General features: G+C 42.2%; 1 protein-coding gene across 5 annotated transcripts in view; it reads right to left on the reverse strand.

Moving 5' to 3' along the window:
- LOC121272153 (leucine-rich repeat-containing protein 49) overlaps positions 1–18,490 on the reverse strand; it is a 244,678-nt gene that overhangs the window by 37,510 nt on the left and 188,678 nt on the right. For all 5 annotated transcript variants that reach the window (XM_041178664.1, XM_041178665.1, XM_041178663.1 and 2 more), the window contains one exon: positions 13,012–13,121. In XM_041178664.1, coding sequence (XP_041034598.1) covers positions 13,012–13,121 — 110 coding nt within the window. The remainder of the gene's footprint in view (positions 1–13,011; positions 13,122–18,490) is intronic.

Below are 18,490 nucleotides of genomic sequence, written 5' to 3' on the forward strand. Positions count from 1 at the left end.
TAATTTTCTGGCATATTCTTGTCACGTGCTATTACCTTATTTCTAGGCCCCGATCACGTTCTCTGGCTCCATTCTAGTCCTGATGGCTTCATCTGTGGCACATTGCCACCATTCAATTGAAATCATATTTTAAACCTTTTTTCCTTTTGACAAATTGTTTCATGATAGCTCACAGCAAATATCCCAGTCTAAAAATTTATGTTTTAGCCATAGTTTCTCGCTCATCCACTAGTAAACAGATTGAACAACAAACAAGCAGGCAAGTATAATTAAACAATTGCACGACCATCTGGATTGAATCAGGCTTCTTTTCTGAGGCATTTACAGTGTCACTACCCAAGCTTTTTTCCTTCATTAACGGGACAGTGCAGCAGGATTTATAGCACTAGAAAAGTTTCTCTTGGCATCAGCCAAATACTCAATCCTCATTTTTTATGTGAAGTATAAACTGTGGGAAAAGTATTAATATTCAATGTACAAACTAAATTTTGTATTTCCAGTGAGCATAAAAAACTGCTGGACCAAAGAATTTTCCTGACAATGAAAGTTTACTCTCAATCTCATAGTATTCAACTAATGAATTGTGAGAATACAATAATAATTCAAAGCTGGTATCTTTAAATATTTGCAAGATGGAATCATTTTGAATTTATTTATTTTGCAGCCCTAAGTTGATTGGCTGAACCTTATAGGTTGGAACATTTTCAGCTGATGGTCTGTTTCCTTCAACAGATGCTTTATGGATCAAATTGAAGCAAATCTCCAACATTGTAGAATGTGTTGCATTATTATTTGGAATCTCCAAGAACAAATCCTAATCCCTGCAGTATCTTCAGTAAAGATCCTCAAACAATAGTTGTTACATATAAATGTTCAAGTTCTCTGTTTAAACTACAGGCCTGACATATGAGCACATGCACAAACACAACATGGAAGTTCACTGAGTGCAAGTTCTGCCTCAGATCCTGCCAGATTCGAAACATCGTCTACATGTAGTCAGTGTAGTGAGTTAGCAACTGGAACTTAGTAGCTTCAAGGATAGAAAACAAGTGGTCACTGTACCATTACATTCCTGAAGTGAGCTTTGTAGAATATGGAGAGGCTTTGAGTGATCAGAAGCCTTCTCTTGTTACAGAGTGCCCAGCCTGTGACCTGTTCTTGTTGCTTTGCTGTTGGTATGGCTGGCCCAGTTTAGGACAATGGCTACTCACAAGGTACTGACGGCCGAAGCCTGGCAATGGTGGTAACTATTGAAGAAGGTAAGAGGGAAATGGCTGAGCATTTTTTTGTTTGAAATGATCCTTGCCTGGCATTTATGTGCCATGGATGTTACATGACACCCAAGGCAGTCAGGAAAGTGGAGTTAAAGCCACAATCAGACGAACCATGATCTTGTTGAATGGTAGAGCAGTCTTGAGGGGCCAAATGGCCTACTTCTGCTCCTATTTATGATCTTACTGTGTTTGAAAGTGAGGAATGCAAAACAGTTACTAAGATTCTAAATTTAGGCAAGGCTGACTTCAATGCAATAAGACAGAAACTGTGCTCATCAAACCTAGCAAATCTGTTAATGGGTAAAATTTCAGTAGGGCAGTTTTCAAGAGGAACAGATGGAATAAAGATAGGGAATCTATTTTAGTGGTTGGGAAGTGTAGTAATAGGGGACACTGTCTAGAAATTCGAGCCAGACCTTTCAGGGCTGAAACTAGGAAACAGTTATGCACACAAGAGGTGGGAATTGTTCGGAATTTTCTTCCAAACATAGCAACTGGTGCTAAATTGACTGTTAATTTTAAACCTGAGATTGACAGATTTCTGTTAACCAAAGGTATTAACAGACATGTGGCAAAGGCACGTATGAAGTTAGGTTACAGATTAGCCATGATCTCACCATTTGGCGGAAAAGGCTCAGGATGCTATTTGGCCTTTTTCTGCTTTTCTTCCATGAGATGTATGGCCAGTTAGTCTATGTTAACAGTCTGATAGAAGGATGTCCAGTAATTTGGTTCCGGAACTAATAGAGGAAGTGGGAATCAGGAGCACGACCTAGTCTGAGAGAGTGGAGGAACACAGGGGGCAGCCAAGCATGAAGGCAAGTTAAGCTAAGGCAAATGTGCAGAATAGTTATTGAGAGTGAGTACAAGATATTTTAGCCCCAAATCAATGAAAGCAAGAGTGGAATTTTTTCTTTACGTTCCACCTTTTTCTGCCTCTTTCTATTCCCTCCTCCTTCAGTTCCTGTATCCTTGTCATTTGTTATCACTTCCTTTTGTCTGCAACTTCACTCTGATTTTCTGCATTTTTTTTAATGCTCTTCTTTCTTGGTGCCAATTGAGCGGCCTCATGAAGCAGTAGGGAGCATTCTTCCGCAGAGAAGCCACAACATTTCAAAATCAGCTTGTGATCACAGGGTGCTTGGATCAGTGAGACTGTGGTTAGTTTTTGACAGTAGCAAAGCCCTGCGGCTTTCAACAGTGGTTAGTTAAGATTCTTCTCAAATTTTCGGTACACATCCATTACTGCATAAGTAAAAACCCTTGACATTTAATCTCATCCCCCTGAACACTCAGCCTCACTGTCTTCCCATTACAGCATTTAAATGAACCTAATGTCTTGGCCTCAATTGCTCTTTTCCTGGAAACCCGTTCACTTTTGTGTAAAGAAACACTTCCTGGTGCTCTGTCAAACTATGAAGCTGTGCTTTCCTGCTCTGCTGCCCTGAGGCTGCACAGACCCAACTTAGCAAATCGTTTTTCATAGGTCTTTCCCCAGACTTAGCCTCATTTGTTGTTCTTTGCACTTTTCCCAGGGCCTGCACAGGTTCTTTATGTCCTAGCAAATGGAACAGTATACAGCACTCCAAGTACAGCCAGATCAGAGTACTGCACAGCTTTAGGATGATTTCTGGAGATTTGAACTCAAAATCCTTTTGCTGCCAAAGCGCAATAGCCTATTTGCTTTATCTTATTGACACCACACATTATTTGGTCAAGTCATAGAACAATCTACAGGTCTCTTAATTTCTCGCAAGGGCAGTTAAAATTTACCCATGTGTGGAATATTGCTCCTATTTTTAGTTGCGTATTTAGCAATTTGCATTTTTGTATTGAACTTCATCTGCTATGATTTAGGCCTGGTGCAAAAAGTATCGAGCTTTCTTTGTGAATTATCTATTAAATCCTGAGTTCACAGTGACATGATGCAACCTTTGAGGTTTTTGAGTGCTAGAATATGAGAAGTCAGATCTCTCAGAGCGCAGGTTTGAACGTCTCTATCTATTTTGGTGTGCACTTGTTTTTGGCAAATACACCCTAAATCTGCACATTATTCAACAAGTACAGGTATCGTTTTCACCTCAACAAGGCATATTCTCACCTCAAGCACCCTGACACTTCCAAGCATGGGACATCTACAGTGGCGCCAATTACATCCCAACTGGTAAATGGTACCTAGCATAATGGTGACTCCGTGGCTCACCTTGACTTGCAGCAAGCAACAAATGGACAGGCTTGCCAATGTGCTTAGCCTCCTGATGGTTTCAGTTTATAACTGACCTCTACAATGTTTGGATACCTTCAACAATAACACAATAAGGATATAATGGGTTTTAACTTTCTCTACCATATCAGCTGACGTAAGTACAAACCTCATCCATTGCTCACTCTTGTATGTTACATTGCTCCAGCATTTTTGTGTACTCTTTAAATCAGTTTCTCTAGCTCTTCATCTTTAACTTAATTTTTTTTGTTATTTTAAGTTTCTAGATCATTACCTCTTTTAATATTAGGATGAGTGACAGCTCAGCATAGCCTCACCTTTATCACCTCAGGATCTCAGGATGTTCGGGTTTTAGCAGCCTCAAAGGGAGCAACATTTTTTTTAATTTCTTCTTTCACGGGATGTGGGCATCACTGGCTAGGCCAGCGTTTGATCCCTATCCCTAATTGTTCTTGAGAAGGTGGCAGTGAGCCGCCTTCCTGAACCACTGTTAGAGTTCCAGGATTTTGACCTAGCAACAGTGTAGGAACAGTGATATAGCTCCAAGTCAGGATGGTGTGTGGCTTGGAGGGGAAGTTGCAGGTGGTGGTGTTCCCATGCATCTGCTGCCCTTGTCTTTCTAGGTGATAAAGGTCACGGGTTTGAAAGGAGCTGTCGAAGGAGGTGAGTTGCTGCAGTACATCTTGTAGATGGTACACACTGTTGCCACTGTGCGTCAGTGGTGGAAGGAGTGAACGTTTCAGGGGGTAGATGGAGTGTCAATCAAGCGGGCTGCTTTGTATGGATAGTGTCAAACATCTTGAATGTTGTTGGATCTGCACTCATCCAGGCAAGTGGGGAGTGCTCCATCACAGGATGCCTTGTAGATGGTGGACAGGCTTTGGGGAGTCAGGAGGTGAGTTACTAGCTGCAGAATTTCCAGCCTCTGACCTGCTCTTGTAACCACAGTATTTATATGGCTGGTCCAGTACAGTTTCTGCTCAATGGATGGCATTATCATCACTGAATCCCCCATTCAATTCATTGATGATAATGCCATTGAATGTCACAGAATAATAGAACGTTAACAGCACAGGAAGAGGCCACTTGCCTATCGCATCTGCAACAACTGGAAAACAAGCCATCCAGCCTAGTCCCACCTTCCACATTTGGACCGTATCCCTGTAGCTTATGGCATTTGAGGTACATATCCAGACACCTTTTAAATGAATTGAGTGTTTACAGCAATCCTCCTCACTATCTACCGCGTGGCCAATTTTTATGCCATTGGAAAACTTCTTGATCATCCCCCCTACGTTTACATCCAAATCATTAATATATACCACAACAAGCAGGACACCTAGTGCTGAGCCATGTGGAACCCCACTGGAAACAGCCTTCAGGTCACAAAACCATCTATCAGCAATTACCCTTTGTTATCCTTTGGGAGAAGCTGGTGGCGTAGTGCTATTGCTCTAGGGAGCAGAGTCCAGGTCAAATCAGGTCCCCAGGGTAATGTTCTGGGGACCCGGATTCGAATCCCAACACAGCAGATGGTGGAATCTGAATTCAATAAAAATCTATAATTAAAAGTCAAATGATGACATGAAACAATTGTCAGAAAAACCCATCTGGTTCACTGATCCCTCTTAGGGACTCCAGACTCAAAACAATGTGGTTGACTCTTAACTGCCCTCTGAAATGGCTGAGCAATGCACTCAGTTGTATCAAACTGCTAAAAGGTCTAAAAGGAATCAAACTGAACAGACCACCCAGCACCAGCCTAGGCATTGGAAACAACAACAGCAAACTCAGCCCTGTCGACCCTGCAAAGTCCTCCTTACTAACATCTGGAGGCTTGTGCCAAAATTGGGAGAGCTGTCTCACACACTGGTCAAGCAACAGCCCGACAAAGTCATACTCACAAACACCACTATCACCATCCCTGGGCGGGTCCTGTGACACCAGCAGGACAGACCCAGCAGAAGTACAGTGGTATACAGTCGGGAGGGAATTGCCCTCGGAGTCCTCAACATTGACTCGGGACCACATGAAGTCTCGTGGCATCAGGTCAAACATGGGCGTGAAAACCTCCTGCTGATTACCATGTACCATACCCCCCTCAGCTGATGAATCAGTGCTCCTCCATGTGCAACATCATTTGGAGGAAGCACTGAGGGTAGCAAGGGCACAGAATGTACTTTGGGTGGGGAACTTCAAGGTCCATCACCAGGAGTGGCTCGGTAGCACCAGTACGGAGCGAGCTGGCCAAGTCCTAAGGAGTGTAGCTGTTAGACTGGGTCTGCGGCAGATGGTGAGGGAACCAAAAAGAGGGAAAAAAATACTAGACCTCATCATCAGCAATCTGCCTACTGCAGATGCATCTGTCCATGACAGTATCAGTAGGATTGACCACCGCACAGTCTGTCACAAAAGTATAATAATTCTCATATTATTGTGATTTATTGTAAAAGTAGGTTAAAAGTGGGGTTTGGATAGTTTCTCTATGTGTCTGGAATTTAATTGAATTGGGGACAGCTGGTCTGGAGGCTTTGACTCATCAAAAGAAGCTAGGTTTGAAATGCTAAATAAGTAAACATGGATGAAGTTTTAAAATGGGAGGTGAGGAGAATTTGCATTTTTAGATAAATCAGGGTAATTTGAATTTCAAAGAGATGGTAGAATGTTACACCTAGACCAAGAAGCTAGGTCTAGCAGTGTGTTTATTTTTCCCAAAGGTTACTGATAGCATTAGCACCATGAAAAGATTTATAATATGAGAAAGGTAAAGTTCCAAAGACATATGGGAACAACGGAATTTGCATTAAAAGGGAGAAACTTGTATTAAGGGAAATTAAGCTATGTGTCAGGAAAGGCATTGTAAGAACAACAGAAGTATGAAAAGCCTCCAGTATTTGTACATTAAACTGCTGTCTACAGAAACCGAAGCTGGGAAAAGCCACTTTGAATTTTACTGTCAAGAATATTATGTTGACTTGCTTGGATCTGTTTAAAATCTATTTTTTATACTGTTGCCTTAATGGGGGTGTAACTGGAAGCCAGATTAATTAGTGGTTTTAGAAATTTTTATAGTAGTAATTTATAGACCTATGTACGTGCTTGAAATCTTGTATTTTGTTAATAAATGTTTAATTCAGTTTCGTAAAAAATCTCTAGAGTCTTGGTGGCCTTATTATTACCAAATTCAGGGCACACACCTCGAAACAAAATACAAATTGCAAAATCGTTGTGACCGTTTAATCAACTTCCAATGAACAGGGCAGGAGAGCATGTCAGGAGCAGCATCAGGCATACCATAAATGAAGTGTCAACCTGGTCAAGTGACAACGCAGGACTACCTGCGTAATAGACATTGATAGACAGAGTTAAGCAATTCCACAACCAAGGTCTAAGAGCTGCAGTCCTGCCACATCCAGTAGTCAATGGTGGAGGACAATTAAACCACTCACTGGAAGAGGCAGTTCCACTAATATCCTCATCGTCAGTGATGAAGGAGCCAAGCACATCTGTGCAAAAGACAAGGATGAAGCATTTGCAACAATCTTCAGCCAGAAGTGCTGAATGGATGATCCATCTCAGCATCCTCTGGAGGTCCCCAACATCACAGATGCCAGGCATCAGCCAATTTGATTCGCTCTACTTGATATCAAGGAATGGCTGAAGGTACTGGATATTGCAAAGGCTATGGGCCTTGACAACATTCCGGCAATAGTACTGAAGCCTTGTGCGCCAGAACTTGCCGTGCCGCTAGCCAAGCTGTTCCTGTACAGCTACAACACTAGCTTCAACTGGCAATGTGGAAAATTGCCCAGGTGTGTCCTGTAGACATAAAGCAGGACAAATCCAACCCAGCCAATCACTGCCCCATCAGTCTACTCGCAATCATCAGTAAAGCGGTGGAAGCGGTCATCAAGAATGCTATCAAGCAGCACTTGCTTAGCAATAACCTGCTCACTGACGCTCAGTTTGGGTTCCGCCATGGTCAGTCAGGTCCTGACCTCATTACAGCCTTAAACATGGATAAAAGACCTGAACTACAGAGTTGAGGTGACAGTGACTACCCTTGACATCAAGGCAGCATTTGAACAAGTGTGGCATCAAGGTGCCCTGGTAAAACTGGAGCCAATGGGAATCAGGGGAAAAACTCTCGGCTGGTTGGAGTCATACTTGACCCAAAGAAAGACGGTTGCGGTTGTTGGAGGAAATATCTCGGATATCCTTATATCTCAGGTCCAGGACATCACTGCAGAAGTTCCTCAGAGTAGTGTCCTCGGCCCAACCATCTTCAGCTGCTTCATCAATGACCTTCCTTCCATAATAAGGCCAGAAGCAGGGATGTTCACTGATGATTGCACAATGTTCAGTAACATTCATGTCCCCTCAGATATTGAAGTAGTTCATGTCCAAATGCAGCAAGACCTGGACAATATCCAGGCTTGGGCTAACAACTGGCAAGTAATAGGAACCACACAAGTGTCAGACAATGATCATCTCCAACAAGAGATCAAACCATCACTCCTTGATATTCAATAGCATTACCATTGCTGGATCCCTCATTCTCAACATCCTGAGAGATACCATTGACCAGAAACTGAACTGGACTAGACATATAGATACTGTGGCAACAACAGCAGGTCAGAGGCTAGAAATCCTGTGACGAGTAACTCACCTCCTGACTCCCCAAAGCCTGTCCACCATCCACAACTCAGGAGTGAGATGGAATACTCTCCACTTGGCTAGATGAGTGCAGCTCCAACAACACTCAAGAAGCTTGATGCCATCCAAGACAAAGCAACCTGCTTGACTGGCACCCCACCAACAAACATTTACTCCCTCCAGCACCAATGGTAGTGCCATTAGCTGGGAATTCCCCTCCAAGTCACTCACCATACTAACTTGAAAATATATCACTGCTCCTTCATTGTCGCTGGGTCAAAATCCTGGAACTCTCTCCCTAACAGCACTGTGGGTGTACCTACAGCTCATGGACTGCAGCGGCTCAAGAAAGCAGCTCGCTACCACCTTCTCAAGGGCAATTAGGGATGGGAAATAAATGCTGGCCTAGCCAGCGAAGCCCACAGCCCGTAAATGAATTCTAAAAAATTTCCTGCCACTGAACCAATTTTGATCCAGCTTGCTACATTCCCCTGGATTCCATGGGCTTTTACTTTTTAAACCGGTTTGCCATGTGGGACCTTGTCAAAAGACTTCCTAAGATCCATGTAGACCACATCAACTGCACTACCCTCATCAATCCGCCTTGTTAATTTCTCAAAAAATTCAATCAAATGAGTCAGACACGATTTTCCCTGAACAAATCCACGCTGACTGTCCTTGATTACTCCTTTGAAACCGCTTTTCAAAGTGACAGTTTATCCTATCTTTCAGAATTGATTCCAATAATTTGCCACAACCAAGATTAAACTGACTGACCTGTAATTATTTGGTCTACCTCTCACTCCATTTTTAAAATAAAGGTACAACATTAGCAGACCTCCAATCCTCCGGCACCCTTACCTGTGTCCACTGAAGATTGGAAAATGATGGTCAGACTCTTCCGTTTCCTCCCTGGCTTCTTTTAACAGCCTGGGGTACATTTCATCCGGCACCGGTGATTTATCCACTTTCAAGATGCTAATCCCCTTAATACTTCCTCTCTCCCTATGTTTATCACATCCAATACTTCACACTCCTCCTCCTTAACTACAATGTCTGCATTGTCCTCCTCTTTTGTAAGGCAGATGCAAAGTATTCATTAAGAACCATGCCTATATCCTCTGCCTATCAAATGGCGATGGTTAGATCTTGTTGGAGATGGTCATTACCTGGCATTCATATGGCCTGAATGTTACTTGCCACTTATCAGCCCAAGCATGAATGCTGTCCAGGTCTTGCTATATAAAGGCACGGACTGCTTCAGTATCTGAGGAGTCACGAAGAGTGGTGAACATTATGCAATCTTCAGCGAACATCCCCATTTCTGACCTTATGATGGAGGGAAGGTCATTGATGAAGCAGCTGAAGATGGTTGGGCCTAGAACACTACCTGAGGAATTCCTGCAGCGATGTCTTGGGACTGAAATGTTTGACCACCAACAACCACAACCATATTCCTTTGTGCCAGGTAGAACTCCAACCACAGGAGAGTTTTCCCCCTGATTCCCATTGACTTCAGTTTTGCTGGGGCTCCTTAGTGCCAAACTCATTCAAATGCTGCCTCAATGTCAAGGGCAGTCACTCTCATCTCACCTCTTTTGTCCATGTTTGAACCAAGGCTGCAACGAGGTCAGGAGCAAATTGGCCCTCACAAATGCATTCCACTTCTGTATTCATTTTCATTGTGAGAATTTTGAGAAGGGTCTGGACAATAAATAAATTGAAAGGATCAAGTAATAGCTGGGAAGTTGAATGCTGGGGAACTAGTGAAAATGTGACATGTCAGTTGCATTCAAAAAGAGAATTAAAGCAAATCACAAAAAATATCAGAGTTATCTTGTCTTCACTTTTGAGGTTTCTGACATTATTCCATAGATAAAAGGTGAAACAGCAGACAACTTGACAATCCTTCAGTGACCAGGCTTCTGTGAATCTTCTAGCAAGCAGTAAATGTCTTCAACTCACACCAGCAATTATTGATCCATTCTAGCCCATACTTCATTTTATTCCTCTTCAGTCATTGTTGAAGACACAGAGGGAGTGAAAGATGCCAGGTGAAAACTCTTCCTCACAGGCTATTTGAAGGTGATTGAGAAGTTGACCAAAGAAAGTGTTGTAAAACTGGAATCAGATCTGGACAATGCAGACTAAATTGCAATAACATTGCGACATAATTCCAAGCTTCCAGGTAATTGAAAATGTTCAAGTGCTTTTACTTGCAGATCTGGGGTGTGTGCTTGTCCTGTTTGTTTTATTCAGCTTTCATTTTCCCCTCCAAGGGATTAATCAGGACTCCTCCATGAGTTGTAAAGTTGCATTGTAATACAATAAATAATTCCCTGGCTAGACTACAACTTCAAAGAATTGCATACATCTCTAACCAACCATCCAATGGTAATATGGTAAAGTATTAAAATGAAGGAATCGTACCAGCTCCTTTAGTAGCAAGCAATCATATTCATTATCAGATGCCAGGTACATTTATCACATACCAGGTATGTGGAAAAATTCTGACACTCTAATAAAAACTTGACTGTCCTCACAGGTGATAAGTCCACAGAAAATTTTATGAACTAGGCAGCTTGTGCAAACAATGCATCAGTGGACAGCCAATTCATGGATGTTACACACTGCCCCTGCTATTGCCTGAAAATAGTCAATGACACAATTTAAGTGATGCCGTGATTTTTATTTAGATAAACAATCAATGGCTCATGTAAAAGTAGGTTCCAGGTCTTGGACAAGCAAGTGGCAAAATTCCTGTATTCCCTAAGAAAAATGCAATTTTCCCAAACCTCAGCAGAGACAGGTAGCTAATTCCAGGTAATTGCAGGGAAGTGCCATACAACTCCTATGATGCTTTTCCAGCTTGACCTTCCTGTGTTGCTCTCTAGTCTCATCACAGCACAGATAAAAGAGGATCCCCTAAAAAAAACACCATTGTCTCCAGTGATGAATATTAAAGTGGAAAAATTAAAGGATCCATAACACCAAGAGCAATGTTGAAATCCATCCGCAAGGCCAAAAACAGATAAAATACATTAAAAAGTTATCAGCAGCAAAGTAGAAACTGATACAAAATGGGGCCTTATACCCATTTCTGCTTGCCTGCAGCAACCTGTAACGATGACCGTGAAATTATCAGCGATTGTCATAAAAACCCATCTGGTTCACTACTGTCTTTTAGGGAAGGAAATCTGCCGTTCCTTCCTGGTCTGGCATACATGTGACCCGAAACCTGTAGCAATGTGGTTGACTCTTAACTTCCCTCTGAAATGGCCAGGTAAGCCACTTAATTCAAGGACAATTAAGGATGGGCAACAAATGCTGGCCTTCCCAGCGATGCCCACATGTCAATTCAAGATCCTGAACAACCTTGATAAGGTGGAGGTAGAAAGGATGTTTCCTCTTGTGGGTGAGTCCAGAACTGTTTTAAAATTAGGGATCGCCCTTTTAGGATAGAGATGAGGAGAAATGTTTTCTCTCAGAGGGTTGTGAGACTTTGGAACTCTCTGCCTCAGAAGCTGGTGGAGGCGAGGTCATTGAATATTTTAGAGGCAGAGGTAGATAGGTTCTTGTTAGGCAAGGGAATCAAAGGTTATTGGGGGTAGATGGCAATGTGAAAATCGAAACAGAAGATCAGCCACGATCTTATTGAATGGCGGAACAGGCTCAAGGGGCCAAATGGTCTACTCCTGTTCCTATTACTTATGTTCTTACAATCTTTTATACTGATATTTATTTAGGAGGTATGTTTCAGGCAGTAAGAGAAGGAAATTCAGTTGAGACTGTAACTGCCATAATAGAGGTGGTCAGTATTTTGATAGGTGCTGCTGCCCATGACATCACATTGAGAGGATTTTATTAAGGGTCATGATTCAGCTCTGATAAAAGCAAAATACTGCAGATGCTGGAAATCTGAAACAAAAACAGAGAATGCTGTAAAAACTCAGCAGGTCTAACAGCATCTGTGGAGAAAAGGACAGAATTAATGTTTCAAGTTCGTATTACTCTTCTTCAGGGCTCCAAAGAAGAGTCATACATACTTGAAACGCTAGCTCTGTCTTTCTCTCCACAGATGCTGTTAGACCGCTGAGTTTTTCCAGGATTTTCTGTTTTATGATTCAGCTCTGTGCCTCCTCAATCTAGTTTCCTCTCCCAACCAATGCTAAATCTACCTGAGTATGTTGAAAAACACTCAAAGAATCTAAGCCCTGGTGTTAGTATAATGTATTTCCAGATCAGATAAGAAACAAAGAACTATTTTGCATATCTACTGCACCTTTCACAATACATCCAAGAGTGCTTTAACATGAAGTGCTTTTTAAGTGTATTCACTGTTGTAATATATGGAACTGCAGCAGCCAATTTGTGCACAGCAAGAATCTGCCAAGTGCAATGAGAAAATGACCAGATCATGTTGGTTGTTGAATTAATATTCACATGACGTTGGGAGAATTAGCTGGCTCTTCTAGGGGAGTGCTATGGGAACTCTTATGTCAACCAAAGAAGACAACTGGGGCCTCATTTTTACATTTCAGCTGAAAGACAGCACCTCTAGCAATACAGTGCTCCCTCAGTGCAGCACTGGGCCTGCCAGTCTGGATTTTGTCCTCAAATCTCTAGAGTGGGACTTGAACCCAAGACCAGAAATGAGTGTCCTACCACTGAGCCATTGCTGACGCTATATGGCTTTCTGTACACTTCCCCCTTAAGCACTTCAAGGGAGGCACAACTTGAGTTACATGCATAATGAAGCTGATACTAATTATTACAAACATAGCAGTGGACATTTTTATTACATTGGAACTGATTGTTTAACTATCTGTTAAATCATAATTATCTGTTAGCTCTTACTTGATTTCTCCCAGCAATGAAAGCAACCGAGGCTGGGGGAGATCAGAGGCAGCCACACGTGCCAAAATTCCAAAGAATCGCTCACCCATTACTATATCCATGGGAGTTACCTGTCACAGATAAAAAGAAAAATATTGTGCTTTAACCCAAGTACATTAAGGACAATGGAAATAAATACTTTTACATTATAACATAATGATAACATAAGAACTAGGAGCAGGAGTAGGCAATTCAGCCCCTCGAGCCTGTCCCGCCATTCAATACGATCATGGCTAATCTTATTTTGGCCTCAACTCCAATTTCCTGCCCTCTCCCCATAACCTTTCAACCCGTTACTAATTAAAAAATCTGTCTATCTCCTCCTTAAAATTATTTAGCGTCCCGGCATCCACTGCACTCTGAGGTAGTGAATTTCACAGATTCACGACCCTTTGAGAAAAGTAATTGATAAAGGTCCCAATGAGGTCAACAGGAAGAAATATGTTGCTTTAATCCAGAAGCAAAAAGTTGGAAACATTTCAGTCATCCTTCCACCCAAACTAGGATCAAGATGTTATACAAATACATAAAATACTTTATGTTATGGATGTTTTCTGTAACATCAAGTGTTAACCAAAGAATCCATTACAACTCTAGAACCTGGGGATGAAAAAAGCAGACGATGATAAAGTTCAGGAATTAGAAGGAAACTGCTGTTCCACTGGGAGTATATTTTGACCACCAAACAGGGCAGACAAAGAAAGAAATATCTAGACAAAGAAGAAAAAGTCCAGTAACAATAAAGCCAAAGATATAAATAATACATAGAGCAAGAAAAAGGAAGAGTTTATACAATGTCCACAAAATTGCTTTCTAAATCAGTAAATTTTTAATCTAATACGGGAACAGGTTGTGCTTGATCCAGGAGAGGGCAGGGAAGGAGGGATAAATTGAAACCCCTAATTCCCTGCCTTACTGTCCATAATCAGGGTATGTTTTCCTTGGAATAGTTGTGTGTGTTCTAAGTCCCCTTTAGCATGTAGTCAATTTAAATACCAGCACAGTCTTTTGTGGGTGTAAATAAAGAGGGTTATTTATTCATGTACTCACCCTAAAAATCTAAATGCAACTTCAGTCATGCACCACACACTAAAGAAAGATACAATTCAAGAAGATAATGCGCTTCTACAAGGATTAAACCAAAAGAATAGTTAACAGTTCACGTATTTGGCTTGCTGTAGAAGATCAGTTGCTGCGGGCCCAATAAGAAAAGGAGTTTTTTTCCACTCTTCAATTGTAGTTCAGATGGTTTCAAATAGCTTAAGTCAGATATCTGGATTGTGGCAGGATTCCCTCAAAGAGATGAATGTTCAGCAGGTCGCAATGTTAAGCACTTCTGGGTTTTATAACAGAGGATCCAATTTCTTTACGGATGGACGTGGGATTCAGGAATCAGGCTTCAAGGCTCTAAAGGCTTTACAGCTTCCAGGTTCTTAAAAGGCAAATATGATCCTGCCTTTTACGCAGCTGCTGTGGCTCTTTGGTGTTCTTCTACAGGCTGCCCAGGTCTTTTCTGGATCTTTAGAGTCAAACTTGTTATCTCCAGCTGATTTCTGTCACAGCCAAAACCATCACAGGCAATGGCACCAACCCCTCCTCTCCCTGGGTTTATGAATGACCTTCCTTCCTGCCCTATGGATAAGACATCTATGGAAGCCACCTAGTTTTCAACAACTGAAGACAAACCACTCAAAGATTAATTGCTTGGACAAAAAGACCTTGATTTTTAAGATAGCTTTCCAGGTGAATTAATCAAGTTATAATTGGAATATGCAATTATGTTTGAATTACTGGCAATTGGAGAGAGATCATATGATGAGCCAAAGGCTTTTATATGGTTTAAGCGTATAGGTCTCTCAGAAGAACTGGACTAGCAGTAGAGCTAAGTGGAACTCTTATCTTCTCTCTCTCACCATCCAACTAACAAGCTTGGACCCTGTCTATTAATTTTACCTTGTCTCCATTCTGCAGTAGGCAAAGATTTTTTAAAGAAAGAATTCACTAATTCCATAGCAGCATCTCTAGCTACAGATATAAACCGCCTTGGCACTGAAAGCGATAGATTGACTGTCTTTGGTTGTGCAAATGCGACTGGGATACACAAAGGTAAATTGTAATCAGGAAGAGCAAATGTCCCAGGAGCTTCAAGGGTATTCGGACATAACCTGTTCATTACTATGCCAATAAGAGAGCCTGGGTAGCTAAGGACCTTTTTCTGATTGTTTTCACAACTGCTTTGTACCAGAGGCGCTTACGCATTGTCAGATAGCTGGACCTGAAGAATACTATAAAATCATGTTGCTCCTGGACGATTGTTCAGCACGTTCCCCTGTTGGTGAAGAACAATGTTCTGTTTACTTTCCTCCCAACGTACTTCATTAATTCAGCCAATGGACTAAGGTATTCTTCAGTCCATGAAACGTAAATATAAAGACTCCATTTTGAGTAGTATTCTTGGTGCTGTGAACAGAGGCCTTGGGGGTGGAAGGCTTCCAAAAGGAGCTTACAGTTAAGGGTGCCATCTATGCATCTGCTAATGCCTGGTTCCTTGTTGACAAAGATACCTTGACCAACCTTCGGCCGGCAGTCATAACATTTAAGAAGGAGTATTTGGATGTGCACTTGGGATGCCATGGCATACAAGGCTTTGGGCCCAGTGCTGGAAAATGGGATTAGAATAGTTAGGTACTTGCTTGACCGGCGCAGACTCGATGGGCCAAAGGGCCTTTTTCTGTGCTGTAGACCTCTATGACTCTATGACTTTATGATTCATTAAAGATGATTATATTGACAAAAACTTTGCAAGTCTTTGTATGAACAAGGAAAAATAATCTGGTAAACCAGCTCCTTGAGTATGCAAAGGGTATATCAATGGAATGTTTGAATACACTGGAGGCGAGTTTTAGAAACATAGGGCAGAGCTCCTCTTCTGTCGGGCGAGCGCGTGCTGATCCCAAACGGGAGAAAAATATTGTGTGATGATGTCGGGCGAGTGTCCCAATGTCATTGCGCAATCGCGCAATATTTTGATCGGTGGGCACACGTGGGAGTCGACAGTATGCCCACCAACATTTAAGAGGGCTAGTTAAGCCCATTAATTCATTAATTAAATGGAATTTTTTCCTGCTTGTCCAACCTAACGGTTGGCAGGGGGGCAAAATGGCCAAGCGGCCTTTGGATTTTTGAGGATACCTCATCCACAGGTGGGATGAGGTTTCCAATGTTAATTAAAAATAAAATAAAAATGGACATTAATGGCCAGCGAGCATGAAATCACGGCTGAGGCCCAATCGCAGGCCCACTTGCTGCACCCTACCGACGAGAGGAAAATCCTCCCTGTGGAAATATAGAAAATAGGAGCAGGAGTAGGTAATTCGGTCCTTCAAGCCTGTTCCGCCATTCAATATGACCATGGCTGATCCTCTATCTCTGCGCTATACTCCTGCCCTCTCCCCATATCCGACACCTTTAGGATCTAGAAATCTATTTCCTTCTTAAATATATTCAGTGGCTTGGCCTCCACAGCCTCCTAAGGTGGAGAATTCCATAGGTATATCACCCTCTGAGTGAAGAAGTTGCTCCTCATCTCAGTCCTAAATGGCCTACCCCGTATCCTGAGACCCCTTGTTCTAGACCACCCCCCGCCCCAGCCAGAGGAAGCTTCATCCCTGTATCCAGTCTGTCCAGCCCTGTCAGAATTTTATATGTTTCAATGAGATCCCCTCTCATTCTTCTAAATTCCAGTGAATACAGGCCTAGTCAGCCCAATCTCTCCTCATATGACAATCCTGCCATCCCAGGAATCAGTCTGGTGAACCTTCGCTGCACTCCCTCCAAGGCATGTATATCCTTCCTTAGGTAAAAAGACCAAAACTGTAAACAATACTCTAGGGCCTGAGTTTTTCAAGCGCTACTTATGTGGGTGGGGGTAGGAGGGAGACCAGGCTTGGCACGCAGTTTGTGCATACGTGTGAAAGAACGCTTCAATCTCCCTGAAGCACGGAGCTACCTCAGGGAGATTGAAGCGCTTTTTTTGAAGCGCTTTTTAAAAAAATAAATACATTAAGAATTTAATGAAACATGTCCCATCTCATGTGACTGTGTCACATGAGATGGGACATGTTTTTATTTTCAAAATACAGTTTTTATTTAATTTTTCTTAGCTTTAGGAAACCTCAACTTGCTCATGGATGAGGTTTCCTAAAAAATGTAAAGGCTGCTTGGACTTTTCGCCTGCCTGCCAACCATTAGGTTGGACGGGCTGTGTAAATTTCATGTTAATTAGCTCGTTAATGGTCTTAATAGGCCTTTCAATTATCGGCAGGCGCGCAGCCAACTCCATTGAGCACCTGCCAAACGAAATATCGCAGGAGTGCGCAATGACATTGGGACACACGCCTGACATCATCGCGCGTCATATTATGTTTGGGCATGTCGGGCGCACGCCCGCATACCGAAGGTAAAATTCTGGCCTAGGTGTGGTCTCACCAAGGCCCTGTACAGCTGCAGTAAGACACTCTTGCTCCTGTACTCAAGTCCTCAAGCAATGAGGGCCAATATATCATTTGACATCTTTTGATTATCCGCTCCTATCAATGCTTGCTTGTCCCTACAACCACACCACCCCCCAACTTCTCTCACCCCGCACCGCCACCCCCCCCACCCCCCACCTTAAACCAGCTTATATTTCACCCCTCTCCTTATATTCGCTCAGTTCTGTGGAAGGGCCATGAGGACTCGAAACGTCAACTCTTTTCTTCTCCGCCGATGCTGCCAGACCTGCTGATTTTTTCCAGGTAATTCTGTTTTTGTTTCCATTATATCATTTGCCTTCCTAACTGCTTGGTGTACCTGCATGCTTGGTGTACAAGAACACCCAGGTCCCTTTGTACGTTAACATTTCCCACTCACCATTTAAATAATACTCTGCATTCTGTTTTAACTTCACACTTATCCACATTATACTGCATCTGCCATATGTTTGCCCACTCAACTTGGCTAAATCACCTTGAAGCCTCTTAACATCCTTCTCACCACTCATTCCCACCAAGTTTCATGTCATCAGCAAACTTGGAAATATTATATTTGGTTCCCTCATCCAAATCACTGATTTATATTATGAATAGCTGGGGCTATATTGATAACAACACTCCCGGCATGCATTATTTGATTGACCGGGAAATTGCAGAAATGGTGTTAAGTCAAGCTCAACTTGATAAAAACAATGATGACTAGGATGACATAGTGAATATGGTAGAGAAAGTGCTCACAGACCATGCTATTAAGATGTGTGACAGGTTGATAAATGCACTCAAACAATGTGCAATCATAAGTGAGCAAGAAATAATGTCAATCTATAAAATAAAAGGCAAACTTATGAAACAAAGACCAATGTTGATGGGGCAGATGTAGCTGGAAGAACTATTCAAGAATGCCTCCC

The sequence above is a fragment of the Carcharodon carcharias genome, chromosome 32 (assembly GCF_017639515.1).
Source record: "Carcharodon carcharias isolate sCarCar2 chromosome 32, sCarCar2.pri, whole genome shotgun sequence".
Taxonomy (NCBI): domain Eukaryota; kingdom Metazoa; phylum Chordata; class Chondrichthyes; order Lamniformes; family Lamnidae; genus Carcharodon; species Carcharodon carcharias.